The sequence below is a fragment of the Cervus elaphus genome, chromosome 32 (genome assembly GCF_910594005.1).
Source record: "Cervus elaphus chromosome 32, mCerEla1.1, whole genome shotgun sequence".
NCBI lineage: Eukaryota > Metazoa > Chordata > Mammalia > Artiodactyla > Cervidae > Cervus > Cervus elaphus.
Genome location: NC_057846.1, coordinates 50812771 through 50837281, shown reverse-complemented (window position 1 = coordinate 50837281; position 24511 = coordinate 50812771). Strand labels below are relative to the sequence as shown.

At 42.1% G+C, this 24511-nt stretch overlaps 1 protein-coding gene across 4 annotated transcripts in view; it reads right to left on the bottom strand.

Annotated features, from left to right (window-relative positions):
* The window catches only part of ZNF385D (zinc finger protein 385D), a 931118-nt gene that overhangs the window by 231895 nt on the left and 674712 nt on the right, over window positions 1-24511 (bottom strand). For all 4 annotated transcript variants that reach the window (XM_043893475.1, XM_043893476.1, XM_043893478.1 and 1 more), the window contains one exon: window positions 22536-22678. In XM_043893475.1, coding sequence (XP_043749410.1) covers window positions 22536-22678 — 143 coding nt within the window. The remainder of the gene's footprint in view (window positions 1-22535; window positions 22679-24511) is intronic.

Here is a 24511-nt window from a genome sequence, read left to right as displayed (position 1 = left end):
GGGCTTGGGCGTGAATGAAGAGACGCAGGAAGGAAGGGGTGGTGGACTCCAGAATAAGCAACCTACCCGCCCTCCGTCTCCAACCTCCCCCTCAGGCAGGATCTCAGCGGCACTTGGAACTGACAGAAAGGAGAGAAGATAAAAGGTCAGAGTCAGGGGGCTTGTTCCTGCCATACAGCCTCTATTTTGAGGATGACAGCAGAACTTAGAAACGAATGATAAACCTCCAAATTCACTGGCAGGCTGTGTTGAGGGATTTCGAGCTGGACTGGGAATCAGAAATACAGCGCTGGTTAATTAGCCGGTCAGCTAGTCAATTGCAGAAGGGGGTGCGGCACACGAGTTCCTGGAAAAGCTGAAGCTGCCTGTGGTCCCCATCTACTTCCGAGGCAGGGACCACCCTTCCCAGCACCAACAGCCTCTGTGCAGGGGGAGAAAAGACAGAAAGAAGGGGGGGCTCGACAAAGGTAAAGTGACTTCATTTCAATGGCCTGGGTTTCCCTGCTCGGCTTGAAGCCACAGCAGCTGGGCCCCAGGTCACCGTTAGCTTTTTCAGGTCCATGTTCATTATGAGGTACAGACAGAAACTGCACATTAACAAACCTTAAAAAAGATACAAATGAATTTATTTGAAATAGACCCTCAGACATAGAAAACAAATTTATGGTTATCACCAAAGGGGAAGAGAGGAGGAGGGATGAATTAGAAGTTTGGGATTAACATACACAGGCTACTACACGTAAATGGATAATCAGCAAAGACCTGCACAGGGAACTCTACTCAACATCTTGTAATAACCTATAATGGGAAATAATCTATAAGAGAACATACATAAAACTGAATCATTTTGCTGGACACCTGAAACTCACACAGCATTATGTCAACTACACTTTCATAAAATAAAATAAAGCATTAAAAATGTAGCGAGCATCTCTTACACCAGCAAGGTTTTTTAGTTTTTGCACTTGATTAGTTTACAGTTCAATACATTTGAATTTCAAATTTGTCTTCTATGTCAAAGGGCAGCTAATTGCAAGAATTGGGTTGACATAAGCTTCTCCTTAAACTCAGAGGGCCCTAGTGCACAGAGATTGGGAAGAGGCCTAAAAGCAGAGCAGCTGCCCGTGGCCACAGGGCCATGTTAGATTTTTTAAGAAGGAAAAGTTTAGGGAAGATTTTTAAATGGCTTTTTCTTTTCAAAAATTGAGGAAGAGTGCTATATACTTGTGGGATGTGAAAACAAACCATGGAATGAAAGGCAACCGTGGGTTCGGTTTTGAGGAAGAAAAGGAAGGGAAATGCCATTCAGTGAGCACCTACTTACCTGGGACTGTGCTCAGCACAACAGTATAAACCATTCTTGGATTGGGAATTTTGCTTATTACTATTTTAGGCACTTTTATCCTTATTTTATACGTAAAGAATCAGTTGCTAAGGGAGCTGAAATAAATGGACTGAAGACTACACCTGCTAAATGGCAACGCTTCAGTTTGAACCACATCTTCATTTTCAGAGGTAAGCTGCAAATTTGCAAAAGAACTTAACAGCCAGAGATGCCAAGACTGATTCGTTCAGCCCATACTAAGTGGGTGTCTACTGTGTGTTCACCAGGACTGTGGGAAACTTGTCAAATAGAGGATGTGGAGAACATGTCAAATCTAGAGAAAATCTGCTCGCTCTGACAAGTCTATACCTCCACCTACTTCAGAGGCAGTGACAAAGAATGAAATTAACGTCTTCACTTTTCAACCCTCAGAGGCCTACTTAGGATGCTTCATTTCCATATTTCATCTGGGAATGTCTTCAGCCAGCATTTGGAGCCAACAGCCTCAGCTTAGGGATCGCACACAGGAGGCAGGGGAAAGTTCTGGGTTTCTGTGTATAAGGACGGCACTGCCCAGGCCCACGCTGCCAGACTCCTCGGCCTGCTGAAGTCAGAGCTGGGCAGAGTGACGGCCAGTCCAAAGTGATTCTGTGAGCTGTCATTCATCCTAGGTTACTGAGATCTTTTCAATTGGCAATCAACGTCCCAATGACACATGTAGTTTCTAATTTCTAAGCAAAACAGAATAGTCAAGAAAAACAGCAGGTGTAGCCAAATCTAAATATCTCAATATTATATTTACAGCCAATCCAAATGTCCAGAATAATTCTCATTATCAAAATCCTGATATGGCTCTTAAGCAAATTACAGTCATTTTCTCAGTACTAATCTTTTAAACGGATTGCCTAAATAGCATGTAATAAAAACTACACAAAACTTCAACATGAACGTCTTCTTATGATCTTACTGGAAATCATTTCCAGACCTCCACATCTTTGGCAGAAGAGGCTAAATGGTAGTGATGAATCAATCCTGTTTTCCTTCCCTCCCTCCCTTTTTTCTTTCTTGCTTCCTTTCTTATTTCCCTCCTTCTTTCAATTTAATTACCACCACAGATGCAATGAATGCTTACTTTTCAAGAGCATTTTGGGGGCTTCCCTGGTGGCTCAGACAGAAAAGAATCCACCTGCAATGCAGGAGACCCGGGCTCGATCTCTGGGTTGGGAAGATCCCCTGGAGAAGGGCAAGGCGACCCACTCCAGTGTTCTTGCCTGGAGAGTCGCATGGGCAGAGGAGCCCAGCAGGCTGCTACAGTCCATGCAGTCGCAAAGAATGGCACACGACTGAGCGACTAACAGGATGGACGCAACAAACGCTTGTTTTTCAAGAGCGTTCTAAGTTCTGAAGACTATCAGGTAATACAGCTAATTATATAACACCCATTAACACAGCTGAATCCCTAAAACAATGATTTTGTTCCAAGTCTGTTTCTTTTACCCACAGAATTAATTGTGGTAGTAAAAAGTGCTACTTCTTTTTTATCCCTGACTGGTTGAACAAAATAATTTCTTAAAGTACATCACTTTTCATTTTAAATGTAGTTTAAAAAAAACAAGTTAACAACTGCCTACAGTTAACTGTAGATTTTATGTGCTATAATATTATATGTCATCCATTACCAATTTTATAGGCTGAGCAGAATAAAATAATCATTGATCTTTCTCATCTGAATGCTATTAAGAAAAATGGTGTAAACTTCAACTGATTAAGTTGTTACTTAAGATGCTTTATTAAAATTTATTTTAAAGTGATTTTTCTCATTAAGACTTGACAAATCTGGAGAGCACTTCATTTAATCTCCTTTATGAGAATGTTTTGCATGCAAAGGACTCGAAGGGTTATGAGACTCCAGAGAGACTTGGGCGGTCTGGAGTTGCTGAGGCCTGCAGGCAGTTACTTCTTGCAGATCTGCTGTGCAAATTGCTTCTCCCACAAATCAAGGTGGGAAGAGAAGGCAGGGAATCACAACCTTGCTTACAGTTTTCGTTTGCTATAAACACCGATACAAACAAAGATTGCCAATTACTCTCTGTGAGAGTCTTACCATCTTTTATGATTACTTAATCAAAATGTCCCAAAACAGGAGTTCAGCAGATTTAAGGATGTGACAAAAGAAGTGGAAAAGACCTATCGAGAAATAACAGAGAAGAGACTGTCATTGCCGTTCTCACGACGACTCCAAACCAGCACGGTGTTAGCTCACTTAACTATGTGGTATCTCATTTAACTCACAAATAACCCACAAGGCGATTAGTAGCATCAGCTCCATATTACAGATGAGGAAATTGAGGCATAAATAGACCACGTAACTTCCCCATCACTGCATATTTAGTTGTAGTGCACCTAGAACACAGACCTCAGACTCTGACCCCACACCCGTCACCTGCAGCTCTAAGCCGTGCTCCCTGACGTGGGGTTCACAGCCAGGCAGCGCCAGCCTGGCCTCCGACTCCGTTAGAAGTGGGTGATCTGCTTTAGCTGCGCACTGGCCCCATACTACATAACAATAATGTGGTCAATAACAGTGTGTGTTACATCAGATACTTCCTTATTGCTTAGAACTGTGTGCACATAGACTGCTTAACTGTGGGCTAAACAAGCTTAGAAGGCAAGCAAGAAGAATGTTCTGGAAGAAAAGAACTCTATTTGGATAGCGCCAGCGGGTTTTGGTACTGTAGTTTATAAACATACCGTGAACACTATGTTCTCTTGGAGAATGGTGAAGGGAGTGGTCGTGAATTCATGTCCACAGAAACTACTTAGCGGGCTGACATCACGGAATTTTGCTGAACTTGCCTCAGAAGGGTTGTCCAACCACATCAAAAGCTTTCTTACCAAAAGTCACCCTTATTTCCTTTCTGAGGATATATTGAAAGAAACCCATTCCCTAAGAGTTTCCATTTATACAAGGAGGAATCTTGGCAAAACAGCTCTTCAGAACTAGAAAATATTTAGAGTTTCAGTCCTGTTACTGTATATTTGAAATAGCTCAAAGACCAAGTTTAATTAATTTATATTGAATGTAAAATTGGATATAGCTCTTTTATCATAAGTGCAAGCTAGCTAAAAGAGAATGAGATGGGATGGAATATTTTGTCCAATTCTTTGACATTGTCCAAATAAAAGCCCACTGATTCATTAAAAGGAATCAATCTGTCAAATTAATAGTATTGAACTTACTACTAAAATTACATGAAGTGTTTTGGTTTCTTTTGCCTGCCTCCTCATCTAAATTATGAGCTTTATCCTTCATTTCTTCTAAACATTCCACAAATATTTATAAATTCTGCTATTTTCATCTCTGAGAGTTATGTTAGTCACATAATAAATGCCTATCATTCATATATCAAAATAATTTCTTCCAGTTTCCCTAGATCAAGAATCTAAGATCTTAAAGAGAAAGACAAACTCTTGGTCATTGTCTAGCTCCCATGACTATAACTTTAATGGTAACAATATTTATTGACTTAATGAATGAGTCAAAGCTTGCAAAGAAGTAGGAAGTTGCCCTGTTCTTGAAGTGGCCATGAAGACTGTTAATGCCAACAAGCAAGTAATACCTACTCTAATGGCAATAGTATGAATATCTTATACTTTAAAATGTAAATAAACAATGGAATCTTTACATTCTAAAAACCCTAAATGAGACTAGTTATTATTGAAGTTTTAGTTTATAGTTATCCCTTACTAGTTCATATGATTTGTGGCTCTATATGATTTGCCAGCAATCAAGCTCATAAACACATTTTCACATTTCATATATATGCTTCTTTTATTGATACTCACATCTTGATACTCACATTATCAAGAGCCAATATTTATGGGAGCAAAGCTCATAATTATGAAACAGAAACTAATGATTTTGAGGCAGAATTCCTTAGGTCAAGTCCTTGCGATCAGTGTTCCACATTAAAGACATATTTGTCTTAAACAGTATAAATAAAATACAGGTTTTTATTATAATGGTGCTTTGTAGACCACTTCATATCTGTAACACTTTTGTTTTTCTTAAAAAGAAAGAAAAAGAAGAAACTGGAACAGATATGCCCAGGATAGGAGAGAGAACTAGAGCGATTTATTCTTCTACATCCTCTACTGAAAAACACAAGTTGTCAACATCAGTTAAAAATAATGGCTACCAACCAGCCAATACATCCACAGAAAGATAGAAAACCTCCACTGAAGCAAGCCAATGTCCTAAATATGGAATCAGACAGTGATCACAGAACTAATTACGATATTTACAGTCAAACATTGAAGTTGGCAAGAAGATTCATAGATGCGACAGGCAGGGAAGCATTCAGAATCCTGATATTTCAAAGACTGAACGTGTGGGAAGGATGGCCAAAATAAAAGCAGGAATGAGGCATGGCATACGGAATCAATGCTTCCAGACACCTATAGCATTGTATATTAAATGTAAACCGATCCCATGTGTCATCAACTTTAAATCCCAGAAATGACTCCAAGAGCCAAAACTCAGTTTGAAACACGTTCCTTTGCTCTTGTGGTGAGTGTTTTTTCAGGATGTTCTTTGAAGCTTACTTGGCCCTCTCCAAGAGTCAAGCTAATGCCCTTCTCGCTGCCAACTACCTCTGGAGCCTTATTAACCAGGTCGAATGGGTAGCACAGTAAGCAGGGGTGAAAGAAGTGCTTACATTCATGCATTTGTCTATATTAGGCGTGGACGTCCTTAAGGGATACACTTTTCAAAATTCCTTCCAATAGCTCACCGGCATCTGCTAGTGACAAGCTATTTAGGATAAAGAGCACAGTGGATCACGCTTTCAAAAGGATTCCGAGAGCTGTTCAGGCTTCCCATTCTGCACATTCTCCTGTCAGATCCCTGACACTTTTCAGGGCAGTTAGACACCAAGGAATGCCGCCCAAGGCGCAGAGTGCTTCCTCCTCACTGCACAAACCCACAGCTTCTCGGAACAGTGCATACGACTTTGAAAAGAGGGAAAGTCATTGTGAGGCGTCAGATGAAGTCGTCAGCAGATTCGAAGTTTGCTGAAGTCGATGCGGGCTGTTTTCCTTTTTAAGGTGTATGCTAGCTTTTATATTTTTACTTTTTCCAGTGATATAGTTTTCAGCCACCCTTATGAAGTACAGTTGCTCTACTGCTGCTGCTGCTGCTAAGTCGCTTCAGTCGTGTCCGACTCTGTGTGACCCCATAGACGGCAGCCCACCAGGCTCCTCTGTCCCTCGGATTCTCCAGGCAAGAACACTGGAGTGGGTTGCCATTTCCTTCTCCAGCTCATGAAAGTGAAAAGTGAAAGTGAAGTCACTCAGTCGTGTCCGACTCCTAGCAACTCCATGGACTGCAGCCCACCAGGCTCCTCCGTCCATGGGATTTTCCAGGCGAGAGTCCTGGAGTGGGCTGCCATGGCCTTCTCTGACAGTTGCTATACCGTCTCGTGTTCATTACTGATGTACAGCAAACTGGTTCAGTTATACATCCATATTCCTTCCCATTGCAGTCTGTCCCAGGATATTTAATACAGACCCCCGTGCTCTGTGATGGGACACGGTAGCTTATCCATTCTGTACATAAAAGCTCACCTCTGCTAACCTCACCTCACACTCCATCCTCCCCCAGCCTCCTCCCTCCTGGCACCCACCAGTCTGTTCTCCGTGACATTTTTGAAAAGAAAAAAGTGAAGGAAATTTCCGAGGCTAAAAGCCTATAATTTATCACCTCATTTCTGTACGGGTTTATGATATTTTCATTCAACTAAAACTTAGCATATTCCATAAAGTGCATTTGCAATCACTAAACTCTATTGCGTGGAGGAAACAGTGCTTTGGTTCTGTTTGTATTTGGAATCTCAGCAGTCTGGAGTTTTTTCCCTCTTGTTTGAGTGGTGATGAGAGACTTCTTTGAGTTATTACTAAACATGGTTAGGATGTATAGACAGGTCCAGTCAATGAACTTTGAATTGGACTCTTTAACTTCTTTAAGAAGTTGTATGACAGGTATGGTGTAGTAAACTCAATAATCCTTGCTTCTAAAAGGAAAAAAAAAAATTCCCAATATACATAGAATGTACAAAAACGGTACTGATGAACCTGCGTGTAGGGCAGGAAGAGAGACACAGAAGTGAAGAACAGACGTGTGGACATGGGCAGCCAGTGGAGAGAGCAGCCCTGACAGACGCACGCCCGTGGATAAAGCAGCTGCTGGCGGGAAGCGGCTGCAGAGCGTGGGCGCTGAGCTCAGGGCTCTGGGACGACCCAGAGGGATGGGGTGGGAAGGAGGGCGGCTCCAGAGAGAGGGATATACGCACAAATGTAGCTGGGTCAGGCGGCGGGACTACAGAAAGTAACGCAACACCGCAGAGCAATCCTTCTCCAATCAAAATAAATAACATGTATATCAAATAAAAAATAAAGCCTGTGAACACCCGGGGGGAAAAAAAAAAGAATGTGATGCTTATCTAAAAAGTATGGCAATTCCTTGGAAAGCAAAGACTTTTCAGCAGAAAATCAAGTGCTAACTCAACATTGTACATTTGCTGTCTGCAGCAACTTGCTTTAAAGGATGTGTAAATAAAGTTGGCCACTTCTCAGAAATATTCAAAGGGCAGTGTTTAAATGTGGATATTAATTTGCCCATGACTCTGAAATATCATCCCTGCTATGCTCAAAACTTGATAGAGCCTAGGACTACCTCAATCAAATTTTATTACAATCGGTATTAATAATAAAATCCAGACAATTTACTAACCTCACTGGCCTTTACCGAATGTGCAGGTGTTTAAAGGATAATGTCTACACTAATAAAACTTGAAATTTTATTTTAGTAATAAGTTGCCAAGCTTGGCCAACATGTTCTCCGAGTGACTTTGTAATCTCACCTAGCGTAGAAGGTAACAAGAGTCAGTGCATTAGCCTTTCTACCTAGATCCTAACCTAGATACTAATTTTGGCCTTTCAGCAAGTGAAGTCCTAGGTGTGACACAGAAATCTCAGAGCTGGGGCCACACTGGTCAGAAAATGCAAATGAGGGGCACATCTAAGTATTAATATCAGCTGAGCCCTTAGCAGATCATGTACTATAGGTAGTACATGTTGCAATGAAGTGTTTTGCTGAAGATGTGTGCAACATACAAAATTTGAAGTTTTTCCAATACATAAAAGACGTAGAATATATAATAATTATGTACTGCTTCCTTAGAGTGAGAGATATGGGCTTCCCTGGTGGCTCATATGGTAAGAGTGTCTGTCTGCAATGCTGGAGACCCGGGTTTGATCCCTGGGTCAGGAAGATCCCCTGGAGCAGGAAATGGCAGCCCACTCCAGTACTCTTGCCTGGAAAATCCTATGGACAGAGGAGCCTGGTGGGCTACAGTCTGTGGGGTCGCAAAGAGTCAGACACGACTGAGCGACTTGACTTCACTTACTTAGAATGAAAAGCTATGTTGATAACTATTTTTTCCAGATATCTCTTTTTTAAAATGAGAAAACTTGGACACTGCAGCCCTACAGACAGGTTCCCCTCCCTGACCAGGACTCGTGTGTCCCGCCCTCCTCAGAGCCGTCTGCAGCTAAGGCCTGACGCGCGGCCTCCCAGCCTGTGCTGTCAATCACTGACACCAGGCTCTCTCTCACTGCCACGCGATTTAAAAATGCACACGTAAGCTTTCCATAATTCTGTATGCAACTTGCAACCTGTGTTCTTCCCCACCCAACATTATGCTTTTATGGTATTCCCACATAAAAACAATTCTTTCATTTCAAATGCCCCTAAAGGTACCTTTCAAAAAAGATCTCAATATCTATACATCTATTTTGCCTTTGATAACCACATTAGCTTTTATGTATTTGGGGGTTTTTTGGCTAATAAACCATTGCTGGATAAGCCATAATGAGAAAGAATATGAATAAGAATGTATACACACACACACACACACACATATATATATATACATATACACACACATACACACACACACATATATATGTTATACACATATATATATATATGTCTATAACAGAATCACTTTGCTGTATAACAGAAATTAGCACGACATTGTCAATCAATCAACTATATACTTCAATAAAATAAGTGTAATAAATGCTGCAGTGAACATCTTCAAGTTAAGCTTCATGAACACACCACGGCCCCCAGTGAAAAGCATATGTATATGCATAAACTATATATCCACATACGTGTTTATGTATTTTTTTCAAATTCTAACTTTTTACTATGGTTTTAGGTAAGCAAAATAAAAACAAACCCAGAGCTTAAAATCATTCTACTTTATTTTGCTGCCGCTTTCCAAAGCAGGATCTCAACCTAGGACATGTTAATGGATCTGAGAGGTAGTGTAAGAGGGAATTCAGTTAAAATTAATTAAGTTGATTCTGAAAATCAAATTAGTACTTTCCAATTTTTTTTAGTTAAAAAACAAAACAAAACAGAATTATCTGGAAAAACAAGGCCATTCTCCCCTACGGCCCATCTCACACAAGCTGCATCTATGTGAGTAGATATACCTGTAAATGTACAAAGCGCCAGAGAGGGCTGATTGCCTCCTCCTCCTATCCCAAATTCCTAAAAGAGCAGAGACTTGCTTTTCAATGAGGCAGGTGACAAAAGTCATGGAAACACTAAAGCAGTAGATACACAGAGATGCTCTGAAGAACACAAGGATGTTTGCATAAAACTAATTGTTTTTCTGTGGGATTGTTTTTGAAAAACTGGTGTAAAAATGTTCCCAACTTACTGTAGTACTGGACTATTTATTCTACTTTCTATTTAAAAAATGATTTGGATTTAGAAATCAAAATAATGAAATATCTTACCCTCATGTAGAGTCACTGAAATTTTCCTTTTTTCTTTAGTTCTCTAAAATCCCTCAGTGAGGTCCTTGAAGTAAATTTCATTTCAGAGTGTTCAAAAAGACAGTTCAGGAATTAACTGTTAATTTTACCGCTTTATGATTCCCCAAAACTCATGATAAAATGTGGCATAAAGGGCGTGCTTCAGACAAAGCCCAGTGTGAATTATTCCCCTTTTGCTGCTACTACTGTCTTGATTTATGCGTCTCAGGGAGAGCCACCCGCCATTGCCACACCTCACCAGGATCAGGGAAATTGGGTAGAGTAAAAGAATTTGAGTCAAATTGCATTTGCAGCTTCTTCAACCATACACCGTGCAACTTACCTAAATTTAATAACAGCTTCAAAATCCCTTCACTTGCAACATGTAGATGGAGCCCTGAAGCCGTAACAGTAACAGAGCATTGCTCCCCAACGCCCTCTGCGGATGGGCCAGCATTCCCATCAGTCACAGCCCCAGATTCAGGAAGTGAATGACCAGAAAAAAAAAAAATGACAAAGATATGCAAAACACAAGTCATAACTCTGTATTAGCATCAACAGATGTCAGTCTGCTCTCCTAAGTTGCTGTAATCTTCTAAAGGCTGCTCGCCCTCCCATCTCAGCACTTATCTCATTGCAGACCTGGAATCAGTTCTTGGACCAGTACATACAGGTCTGAGAACCATACTTTGAGAAGCAGTGAGTCATAAAACCAAATAGTCTGCTGGCAAAACGTTCTCATTCCTTTGACGAAGAGCCATGAGAAACAGCGTTAACATTGTTCTTTGCATTCGCGTTAGGAGGGTGTGGAGCGTCCCTCAAAAGACAGTCTGAGAAGGCTGCTCGTTCATCTGTGCTCTGCTGTGAAAATGGATTTTCCCACCAATTTTGGCCACAGAGTGGAATTCAGTGATTCTCAACCTTTAAGGGGCAAAGGAATCACATTCGGGAGGTTGTAAAAGATGTTCATTAGGGTCCCGACACCAGAGCCCAGAATTCAGAATTCAATAGAAGTCCTTATTATACAGAAACACGTAATATTCATCTTTAACATCTTTAGACACTCTTATGTGATCAATATGATTACTCTCATTTCACAGATGAGATAATGAGGACTCAGGGTTCTGACAAAGATAACATATTAGATCTAGAGTTCAGATCTTTTAGAACCTAAATTTAGTAATTTTTTCTTATGTGTGAAGATAGGTCTTGAGTCTTAAAATTGTTACTAGGATGGGAAGATTTTTTAAATTTATTATCACTTTAAGTAATTTATTCCCCTAACAATGACTGGCCATGTTCAACATCAATGTTTGTGAGCGTGACTGAAACTCTAGATATTCTTTTTCATAACTGTCCAATCACAGCCAGGATGTTAATTAGGAAATAGTTTATTATCTTAGAGCTAAGCCTTCTAAGGAATTAAAGATTATTTAGTTAATTAGCTTGTAATGCATACTAAGGCTCTAACAATTGATTAAAGATAGTACAACTAAGAAATGATACAAATGAACTTATTCACAAAACAGAAGCAGACTCACAGACTTGGAAGACAAACTCTGGTTACCAAAGGGGGAAATGGGGGATAAATTAGGAGGCTGGCATTAGCACACACACACTATTATATATAGAACAGACAATCAACACGGCCCTACTTATAAAGCACAGGGAACTCTGCTCAATATTCTGTAATAACCTATATGGGAAAAGTATCTGCAAAAGAATAGATACATGCGTGTGTGTATATATCACACACACACACACACACACACACACACATATGTAATGTGCTGTGCTTAGTCGCTCAGTCGTGTCCTACTCTTTGTGACCCAGTGGACTGTAGCTCGCCAGACTCCTCTGTCCATGGGGATTCTCCAGACAAGAATGCGGGAGTGGGTTGCCATGCCCTCCTCCAGGGGGTCTTCCCACCCCAGGGATCAAACCTGGGTCTCCCACATTGCAGGTGCATTCTCTACCATCTGAGCCACCAGGAAAGCCTATACATATATATAAAATTGGGGCAAGTTATGTTACCCCAAACCTTTGGGTTTCCTTACCAATGTCATCCAGCTAACACCTTTAAGACGTAAGGCCCTTATGAAATCGGATTTTTTTAAAGGTGGGTATAAAATTGCATTCCTTAATAGCCCTTATTGCTTAGTTTGTGATCAATAATTTTTTTTCATAAAAGCAATATATCGTGCTTTATCTTCTTCCTTGGTTTATAGCAGTTACAGGGAGCCTGCAGTGGCTCCAAATAGAGAACTTCTTTACAGCATGTGTGACCAGTGGTGGAGAGTCCCTCTCTCCCAGGGGTAGCCTTATTTACTGTCATAGGAGACAGTTACGTAAGAAGCTGGGTGACAAGTTGTCAGAAACACTGCGGAGTGCCAGTGTAGGTAGGTAGACCAGATGGCTCTAAGAATCCTTTCTGGCTTGGGTGGACACCACAAAGTATCACAAACTGGGTGTTCTTCAACAACAGAAGTGTATTATCTCGCAGTTCTGAAGGTGAGAAGTGCAAAATCGAAGTGTGAGCAGGGTTGGGTGCATCTGAGGGCCGCAAGGGCAGGGTGGGTTCTGGGTCTCTTCTCGGCTTATAGAGAGCATTCTCCTTGTGTCTCTATGGCATCTGCCCTCTCTGCTTGTCTCAGGGTCCAAATGTCCTCTTTCATAAGGATACCAGTCATGATAAATTAGGGCACACCCTAATGACCTCATCTTCACAAAGTATATCCTTAACGACCCTATTTCCAAGTATGATCGAATTTCTAAGGCACCGTGGGTTATGAATGCTGCGGGCACACAATTCTACCCACAGTGATCTGATTCGGTGAGAAGCACCCAAGTGAGAGAGAGGTCAGGAGTCTGTTTTCTCTTAGCTCTCCCACTTCTGTGCCATGAAACTGGAAATGTCTCCATCACTCTAGGCTTCTCTGTAAAATAAGTGGTTTGCACCAGACACAAATTAACTCTAAAACGCTTCTTTCCTTTTTAACGTGTCTATACGTGTGGAGCAGGAAATCACCCAGAGAGTTTCTGGATCCCACAATAAACTAGGAGCTTAGATGGTCTCTTATCTGGGTCCTCATAGTGGCCCGGGACCACAGTACGAAATTCAGACTAAGCAAACAGGTCCAATATATACTTTTGCAACAGCAAAGCTTCAAATCCCTATGATTCGATGGGCTGAGAAAGGAAAACAAAGGTATAATGTGTATCATGCCTCAATCTTTAGTGAGAAAAACATGCTCACACCTCAAATATCACTGGAAGGACAGACACAGAAGCCACTAACCGCCCCTGAGAAGAGAATGAGGCCAAGGGGAGGCCAGAGAGGGGAATGCGTTCTCATCACAGCATGTTTGGAGTAAGAGGGAAATAGGCTTCTTGGTCAAAGTGTGCACAAGCGTTAAAACGGAAAAATATCTGTGTTGTCTGCAATTGTTTAGCCTTTTATTTTCAAGCCTAGATATTCCGTGTTTAAGTCATTCTGTGTTTGAGGGTCCTTGTAAGTATTCTCGACTTTTAAAATTTTTGGTTCACAGGAAGAGGTATGGCTCATGCGAATATTATATACCTGCTTCAACATGAAGACATATAATGAAAGATTTAATAACCACATGTTTTTTAAGATGCCTTTGCTATACAAATATGAAACACAATGCACAGAATTGGCTAGAAATCTGCTACATTTGTCTTCAAAGGGCAAGGAACTCAGTAATCAATACCGTATTTACTATGGCATTTTTCATCTGCAAAATTTCCACACCTTCCACCAGTTGTGACTAAGAAAGGTAGGTTTATTTTTCTACCCATAATCTCACCTTGGCTCCCTACCTAACTTACTGAGAGCAGCAGCTGCAAAAACTTCATAGGAACAGTTACTGATGTGTAAACTGAATTTAACTGATAGCTCTCTGGACCAGACAAACAGAGGGGTGATGAACACTGTTTCTGTAAGTCCCACACCGGCCAGGAGAGGGGGGGTGACCCCAAAGCGGGAGCAGGGGGCAGTGCACAGGCGGGGTGCGAGCACAAGTCAGAGTGATTTGTGAAAGGGAAGGAGACAGAGCGTGCCAGTCAACATGGCAGGCTTTCCACTTTAAATGTGGGAAATAAAGATCCTGACGGGTTTATATCCGAAGGTTAAAAAAAAAACCTTGAAATTTCCTATTTTGAGTTCTGTATTTGTGTCATTCACTTATAATATTATAAATGCATATTTAAACATATATTTAATGCATATTTAATGCATAAATGTATATTTAACCATATTTAAAGCATATATTATAAATGCATATTGTGCATTTGCATAATATTTATAAATGCATGTTTAAGGGTGTAGAGTAATCTCTATACATTAAAACACATTTAAAGCTGTCCTTTTAAAGTCCTAAAGTGCCTCACCAACATTTTATGGTGACAGCCCTTCTGGACTCACATGAAGTCGTTGATGAGAAATACAAAGGATTAATTTTAGATTATACTCTGTAGGCAGTACTGGGATTTTTACACCACTCTCCTTTTCTAAAGCTGGAGTAATAAACATATGACCCAACACAAGATTGCGAATGTATATTAAGGGGATAGTTTGATGCTATGCTTCCTATGTTTCCTAATAATTGCTTAAATTGATAACTTCTGTTATACAGAAATGATCTAATGTATGAAGCAGTGAGTACTAAGATTTTTTAAAGTTTCATGTTTCTTATTATACAACTGGGATGACTTTTTCTCCTCTATCAGTTACCTGTCACGCATTTTTCTGTCTGTCTACCTACCTATCTGTCTATCTGCATCCATCTACCCTCCACCCATTCACTCAAGAAATGTGTGCTGAGGGATACAGAACACAAACTTATGGCTACCAAACGGGAAAGAGGGCTGGGGGAGGGATAAACCAGGGGCTGGAGAGTAACGAGCACACACCACCACGTGTGAAATATATAAGCAGCAAGGACCTTCTGCATAGCATAAGGAACCATAATCGGTCAGCATCCCGGGATAAACCACAGTGGAAAAGAATATATTTATATACATATGACTGAGTCGCCGTGTTCTGCACCTGAAACTAAAAGAGCACTGTAAGTCAACCACCCTTCAGTTAAAAATAGACGTGCGTTGAGTCTTTGTGATATTCCAAGCTCTGTACCTTAATGAACAAGGTAAATATGGAACTGATCTCAGATCCTAAATTCAACCTTAACCTTTACCATATAGCTTTTTTATAAAAAGTCAATTTATTTACTTTAATTGGAGGATTAAAGTAGAACATGGTGATGGTGTCTGCCATATAGCAACATGAGTCGGCCACGCGTGTACATGCGTCCCCCCTTCCTGACCTCCTCCCGCCTCCCCCCCACCCCATCCCTCTGGGTCGTCCCAGAGCACCGGCTCTGGGTGCCCCGCTTCACACATCGAACTCACACTAGACAACTATTGGACATATGGTAGTGTAGTGTTTGTTTCAGTTCTATTCTCTCAATACCATGCAGCTTTCTTTGCTCCCCTCCAAGTGACCTCTCTTTCCCTTGACCTCAGGTAGCACTTTAATTGCTGATTTAGTTACTGAGTCCTTTATAGAACATTTTAACTACCCCTACCCTACCCCACTTTCCCAACAAAATGCTGGCATAGAGCTCATTGCCTAATGGAGTGCCTTATATCCAGATGTTTAACCACTTGCTGATAGAAAGGTGTTACTCTTTTAAAAAAGTGACAAATCAACTTGGTTGATGCCATAGTCACAAAGACCGTCCCTCCCTCATCACCTCTTCCTCTTCTTATCTTTGCTTTTATATTTCTAGGTCTACTAGGGTGTCAGACACACCCTCAGTGCTTAATAAATGCCCAGAGAGTGAATCGGCGAGTAAGATGAATTACTTCTTACCCCTCCTCGTACTCTCTGTTGTTCTTATTAGCACTATCCTTTCCATAGATGCTTCTTTAAAGATTCATTTATTTTTGGTGGTGAAGCATGGCATGTGGCATTTCAGTTCCCCAACCAGGGACTGAAGCCGCACACCCTGCATCGGAAGCACAGGTTCTCAATCACTGGACCGCCCGGGATATCCCACCACACAGGCTTTGATGGAGCTACTTTGCAGAGGCTGATTTTTCAGTCCATAGAATTATTCCAGTGAGACTTGAAGTTTTACAGAATGAAGAAATCATTCAGTGAGTAAATGAATGAAAAACTCACTCATCTATTTTTCTCGACAACAATTTTGAAATTGCAATGCACATAAAAGTTTAAAAATTTCATAGGAAATAGATTTGCTTTTATTCAGTTGGGATGCAAGTGATGATTTTACATACTTGGTCCATAATCAGTATTTCATTACTGGCGGCTATAACCAATACCCTGAACAATGAATAAGTAAGGCTCCAAGTTCTTCTGGGAGCTAAAACCCAACCATACAAGGGTCATGTGAGGTAGAGCTGTGGTCATTGATACCTTCAAAGGTCCCCAAAGCCCCACCAGACAAACACAAAGGAGGGAGTTCCACAGTAGCAGAGACTCGGCTCGTAGTTCTGCGGTTGAATCCTGAGGGCGCGGCACATAGTAGGCCTCAATAACTGTTTGCTGAGTGAGTGAAGACACGCTCTGCGGGAGTGTCTGATAACTGTCTCAGGGGGCTCCTCAGTGGTAAAGAATCCACCTGCCCGAGCAGGAGAGCTGGGTTAGACCCCTGCTCTGGGAAGATCCCACCTGCCACGCAGCAACGAAGCCCGAGTGCCACAGCTATAGAGCCGGGGCTCCAGGGCCCGGGGCCCCAGCTTCTGAAGCCCGCATGCCCCAGAGTCTGAGCTCTGCAACGAGGAAGCCCCAGCTAGAGAGCAGCCCCCGCCCCCTGTGACTAGGAAAAGCCCAGGCAGCAACGAAGGTCCAGCCCAGCCAGCAAACAAGCAAAACGACGGGAAAGAGAGGCCTGCCCAATGCGTGTCATCATTCTCCTGGCGCCCCCTCCCTCTGCCCACATAAATGTTCAGGCCCTGTCCTTGGACTGCTAAGTCAGACTCTGCACTTGACACAGTTCCCTTGATTCTTCGCAGGCACCCCCAAACATGGGGAGCATTCCTATAAAACACATCACGTTCACTCGTCTGCCCCCAACGGACAAAACTTCCCAGCTGAAAGTGACACCACATTCAAGTGTACAGGGCTAGCTGTCTGTAAGGTTACTGCTGTTGTTGAGAAATGATGTCAGACGTTAGGATTTGATCTCTTTCTCTCTCGGCCTCTCTCTTTTCCCCTTCCTTCCTTCCCATGTGTTCCCTCTCTGGAAATGAAATAATATGACACAGAGGAAGAGCACGGAGTCAAATTTACATGCTAATTTCCGTTTTTAATGTTCAAAAACATGTTAGTCAGGGCACCCTGCAAAGCAAAAGCGTCTCCCCCCGCATTTGCACACCTTTCTGCCTTCCTGCCCTCTGCGCGACCTCCTCACCTTGCCCTGTGCATCTTCTGGAAGAGACGAGACTCGGTATTTGCTGAGTATCTGGCATCTGCAGGTGCATGAGGCCAAGCTTACCCATTTAATCTGTATGCCAACTAGAAACCCGGTCATGGGAGGGGAGCAGGGAGCCAGGTTCACTGTCGGCCCTCATCAACACATCCTCCAAGTGCTACAGCTTTTTAATGACACTCTGAATGCTCATTATTGTCATGACTGCTGAGCAGAATATGAGAAAGTATGCTAGAGGAACAAAAATCAGAAAGGCAGCTCTGAAACCCTTGGAGAAACTTGTCTGGGAACAGTCATTTTTTATGGGTTAGGTCCAATCGAAACGGTACCCCAAGGTCTTACTCACTCAAGTCCATTCCTGGTTTCCACCTCCAGCGTTTTAAAGCCCAGCTACCTCTCTGATAACAAACCTAAGCGATACTGAGTCACTGTTCTTTCATGGAACAGGACACTGGGGCTCCAGGGCACTTAGCCTCTTGCTCTAATTGCTGAAACGTTCGCATTTTGGATTCCACAGTCCTTTCATCCTGCTGTTACGCCCTGTCTTCTGCTGACAGCCCCTCACTGCCCCTCCTTCTGGGTGGTCCCCTGACATCCTAAGGACAGGAAGCCCAAGGTTTATGTCCCCACAGGGCTCTGCCCGCGAAGTTCAGCCTAAGAGTCACTGAAGATTTGGGATACATGTCTTTGGGATACCACATTAATGACGCTGTCACATCATCACATCCTACTGTGTGGTACATGATATGTATTTGTCAAATTACGGATGACAATATTGATCACTTGAGCAAGATCAGTGTTGCCTGCTAGGTGTCTCCACTATAAAATTCCTTTTGCTTGTGGAAATATTTGGAGACTATGTAAATTCAATGTTCCCTATTGCACCTTCATCTAGTATGCTTATCATCCATTGATGTCTCTTGCTGAATAATGTTTGCAGAATGGTAATTTTTTATTTTCATTTTCCTATGTTTATTCATTGTATTTTAAGTAAAGGCTTTACCTTCTCTCTTGTTATATCTGTGTGGAATAATAGATTCATAGTTATTTCAACGGGTTATAATCTCTTGTTATCTTTTGAAAAATCAAAAAGCATGGGATTTGGATGAAAGTAACTGGGATTACTGGGCATCCTGTATTTCTGCAACTTCCTGACTCCATGAAAACAAGCTGAAAAACCAAGAGCCAGCACCAGTCCTCTCTGGCCTTTGTTTGCCCAGCACCTCCAAATGTTTTGTAAGCATCTAAATCCTTCTATTAATTCCCTTCCTGTTTGCACGCCGAGAATAGTTTCTATTTTTCTCACCAAACCTTCACTAAGACAACCTTTCACTCCTGTCCTTGAGTGGCCATTCTATATTACACATCATTCTCTATAAAAGAAACTGCATTCACAAATATTTCTTTATTTGTCCAGCTTCTCCTTTATAAATTATTTCATGGCAGAGGTCACAACATAAATTTTGTTATCACTATTCCTAGCATATAATAGACGCCTGATAACTAGCAGTTGACTAAATGGACCACATTCATGCTACTTAGGAAATGAATATTTCTTTACTATCAATAAATAGCATTAATCTATTTCCAGGATTGGTTCCTTTCAAGAAATGCACATGCAGAAAGGGATCACTGAGCTAAGCGTGGTCCTAAGCACTGAGACTCCATTGTCTAAAGAGACGGAGGTACGGGGTGGGGGTACGAGAAAAAGTCAAGGACACTTCTCTTGTCTGAAAGCTACTGGCTACAACAATCCTAGGTGAAGGTAGCAGCTTCTGTTGCTACTCCTCATGATTTGGCTGTAAGTAGATTAAGGGATCCCAGTGGCTTTGTTCAACGTCCTTTTATGTATCCACAGTTCAGCTCCCATCCTACAGCCATTGTTTCTTTCTCTCCTAACTGCACTTCTTTTTTCCCAGATGTTTCATGATTCTTCCTGACCCATATCTGAACTCAATGGTTTAAACCCTATTTAAGGATAATAATCAGATATATCCAATTATGTATTTTTTACCTGCATATCCTTACTTTTTTTTTTCCCTTTGCCATCCTGCCAGAGCATACCCCAAATAGACAGACGATTCTGTACTCACATCCCCAGAGAAGGAATACAACAAGAAGACAGTCTCTGACCATCATGGACTCTGTCAAAAGGTCAGAGGAAAGAGGGCCATGAGGTAGCAGAGAGGTAGCAGCACTGGGGCACAGCTGGGTGGGCGGGGCCACTGAAGCCTCACACGTCTGTGTGCCCGCAGTGGAGAACTGGGGCCCAAAAAGCCACGTTCATCAGGGGTTCATCATCCCACAATCGCCTGTGTAGATCCATCCCTTGGTGAGCAGACGAACTCTCCCCCCAAAAGCTGGGTAGATAGCCTGTTAGATTCCAGATCCTTAGCACATTCTGAAACAATTAAATTTCATTTCCCTACAGACTCATGGAATGAGCTTTTGAACCAGAAATAAAATCAACTTACAGCAATAAAATGTTATAGTTAATATACCCTGAATTTGTGCATTGAGATTTTCATACCTGCTACAAAAGCAAGAACTCAGGGTGTTACTCAAAGAGATGCTCTGTACATCTGGGAATTACAGGATATGGGGCTTTGCAACTTTTCACTCATTTGGAGACACAGACTGACTTAATTTTGGACTGGTTGTGATTTAGTCAGCACTGGAAGGAAATAGCCAATAAGTGTAGCAACATGGGGTCTCTTGATTTAACTGGAAAAAACACCAGCACAAGTCCAAATCAATCACATAAGAAAAGTAATCAAGTAAAACTCTGGTAATCCATTAGTCAATGAACTTCCACATTCAAAATAAGAAGGCTACTTATGAACATAATACCTGTCACTCAAACAGCGCTTGTTATAGGATGAGCCCCGTTCTAAATGATTTAACCCACATGATCAAGACCACATGCCTAGGAAATAGGTTAGTTATTCGTCCCATTTTACAAGCAAGGACACTGAGATACATAGGGATTATAGGACCTAGCCAAGGCCATGATGATGGTGAGAAGCAGTTCTAAGACTTGAACCCAGCCACTCTAGCTCAGAAGCCAAGTGGACCACCACACAATGCTGTCTTTGTCCACAAAAGCACAACTATTTTGAACATTATAAACCCAAAGGAAGAGATCATCAGGTCCATTCCCTTTATTTTATAAAGATGAGGAAACAGCAGCAAAGAGGATAAAGAGATTTGCTCACTGTCTTATAACTCAATATATCACTCATCTTCATTTAATGACAAAGAACACTCACTGTCAATCAAATTAGTCATTTCACTTTTCATGGTTCCCAAAGGGCAAATCAAAAGTTTAAAACCAAGTCTTTGGCAACCTTGCAGGAATTGTACGTCGGCTTCTCCAGAGCTGTGAGTGACAGGAGGCCAAGTGGTCTCAGAGGCCTGGTAAAGCACCTGATGGATCGGCTCCAGTGTCTGGGAAGAAGATGGTGCCAAGAAGCCACTTACCAGTGGAGCAGGCAGGCCATTCAGAGAGCGGGAGCCCAGGACTCTAGTGTGGTCGCTCAACGACCAACAAATCTGATTCTGAGCAAGGTTTTCCTCTACTTTTATTGAAATACCTAGAACTAGAAACCTTTACTTTGGAAATATGATCTTTATGCTGCTCTATTTATGGCTCATCCATTTCAAAATAAGACTCCTATGGAAAATCCTTCATGTTCCCCAAAGCAAAGCAACCACTGTGATTCTCCAGTGTCCTTCAGTAAAGGCGAGCACAGAACCGTACCCTCTCCTTGGCAGGGCCAAAGTCCTGTGATGAAGCATAATTAAAGCAAAAGAGACCCACTTCTGTCTCCTCAAGGAGAATGACCTAAATGTGGACAGACTGCTTTTTTCTTTTTAATCCATCATGGAGGTCAGATGTTGCAACAAGAAGCCTGTATTATTTAGCTCACTGGGCCTTCAGAGACCTTACATCTTAATCCCCTTGGCCTTGGTTGTGTTGACAAGTTCTGTCATTGATAAACTCAGACCTGCATTATAACAATCATTGAAAGATGAATCAGATATTAGAAAACAATGTCACTAACTGGCTTCTAACCTTTTCAACCCTTATTTCTATTTTCATCCTAAGAATATTCTCAGTGCTTGTACAAAAAAAAAAAAAAGGGATGATGATGCATATGAGGAATCTGTTAACTTTTAAAGACATGAACAAGAGTGAAAACAGAGGCAAGTAAGTACTGTGCTGGTGTTGAGAAGGCTGTTGACAAAGCTCCCAAAACATGGTTATTTAAGAAAGACTTAAGTTGAGGAACTGTGTCTGGGAAGAAAGAAAAAAAAAATTCTTTCTACCATAAGAACCCTAATTGCTTTTAAATTTAGAGGGAGAATGTGCTTTATGCATAGAATCTATCTCTGGTGTGATGATCAGGGTCCTCTTTATTAAATTAGAAAAGAAGTAACAGATTTGAAAATTAAAGTAGAAGGCCCAGAGAGAAGAAACATACATTTAAGTTTTTAGACATCGACATGAATCCGAATGCTCTCTAACACATTCATTACCTTTCAGTTAAACTGAACTTGGCATAGAAAAGAAACTAATAAAATGGCTAGTGTTGCCCAGAAAGACACTAAAAGGGAGGCACAGATTCATGACCCACCCCATCAGATACAATCTCTGTTCCTCTTTCTCAAAGGAGGCTGGCTCTGGGGACCTCACACAACCAGGCAGACAACTAACCTAGTCATCCTTTCGGCCAAGCTACGGAGTAAAGCGCAAAGTAGAAGGGAGGCCGTGGCCAGCTCACCCCTGGCCCTGAACGCTTTCCAGTGCCCACCACCCTGGCCCAGGCAGACGGCGCAGGACTTACCGCATTAAAATTGGGGAAGAGGTTGACTGCGGCCGCCGTGTCGAGAGGAAATGGAAGAAACGGTTTAATGTCCAGCGACGGTTGCAAAGGTGGGGCTGGCGGCCGGACCAGGGCTGGGAGAGCGGGGCTCTGGCATGTGCCACCTGCACAGAGGAGAAGAGAGAGCACGGTCAGGGTCCTAGAGCACAGAAACTCACAGCACACAGTCACCCAGGCCTCTCTGAGACCAAAATGCCAGCTTTCCGGGTCACTGGAGAAAGCAAGACAGGGAGCGAACCGACCCCGAAGCCGGCCACCCAGCAGATGTGCCGGTGAGCAGAGGGAGCACCATCACTGCTCCTGTCCCTCTTGGATCAGGACTATCTGCCTACGTAAGTAACTGTTAACATTTCAAACATTTCATAGCCCACAGTCCATTCTTCCTTTTCTGCCTTGAGCTCTGGATTGAGTAACCAGCAAACCTATAACTAAGATCCCTTGATTCAAAGGGAAAACCCTTCCGATGCTCCCTCGACCCTCTTTGAAAACGAACTTTGGCTCAAAATATGCATCCAGTCTGAGTGATTCTTTCACAGAACTGCTCTTTTCCACCACGTCCCAGACTCTGGCAGCAAGATGCCATGAAGCTGGCACGGGAAAGAAACTTAACTACAAACACGGGCAGCCATACCTGACAGGCCTGGAGACCAGAGGCTTAAAACCAGCAAATCCAGCTACAAATCACCGGATCCCTGAGCTACTCAGCACCCCGGCGGCTTTAAAGATTCAAGACTACCTGCCCCCTTCCTTCCCAGTCACGAGTAGGTGGAATATAGAAGGTCATCAACGAGAAGGCAGTGGAATGTTACGGCAACAGAGACACCTCCTTCGCACACCAATGGGCCAAGGCTGTTTGCAGGAGACGCACACCTCTGCCCCCCGTTCTAGGATTTCACTGCATTCGGAAGCTGAAAGGAGCCCACCTCCCTGTTCCGTCTCTCATACTCTGGTAACGTTCCAAAACATCAATTTGTCATTAATTAAAGGCTGTTTGAGTCCTAGGAAACTGTTAAAATATGCCAGCATCCTTCTAATCTGAGAGGCAAGCAACAGACTGTAAAAACCTACTGGTGAGAATCCAAAGAAGCATTAGGAAAACAAAACGCTCTGGGATTTTTCCTTTTTCTCACGGAAAAGAATTCTAGCAGACAGAAGAGAGAAGAAAGGCTCCTGTTTGTGCCACTTCCTTACCTGCCACCTTGCTTTTAAAACAACCTAGAATGAGATCCCATCCAAATTATACTTACAGATCTTACCAGGTCAGCTGCACACAGACCAGCCTCTTGCCCCCCATCAGCTACCTGAACAAAGGTGAACATTTAAAAAATGATTCCCCCATGCCAGATCAACCCTATTGGACCAGAGGATCTCCCAACAAGGTGGGTGACTTCACATCCACAGCAGAAGCCATCAGTGCAGGATTTAATTAACCATACCAAGAGAACCATTCGCCCTCCTGGCTACAGGTATAAAATCAGCTGGCGCCAAATTAACAAAGCCAGTATTTGTCCCACACTTTCTTACTTCCCTCTTGAAACGTTCTTCAACAACAAGGCCAACGACATCCAGTTTGAAACAACAAACCAATTAAAGTGAAAAATAGTAAGGAGTCAGGAAATAGAGGGCTGATGTTAAAACAGAGGGAGATAAAAGCAAAATAAAACAAGTTACACTCACCAGAGCATACTATAAACTTACTTTATTATCCGCCTGGTGGTATAGAAAGGGCATTCGTAAAACTCTGGTGATAGGCCTATCAAGAGTTTAGTATTGCTACCAATTTCTCTTTTGATGAAAAGTTAAAGAACCAAAATAAAATTTTGGTTGGTGCCTCTTTAGAAAACTCAGAAGTAAAATAAGTTTGGGTTGAAATCTGAGGTGCAGTTTAACATGTCCGCAAATAATAGTGAGCTTTAAACATACATTTTAAATTACTA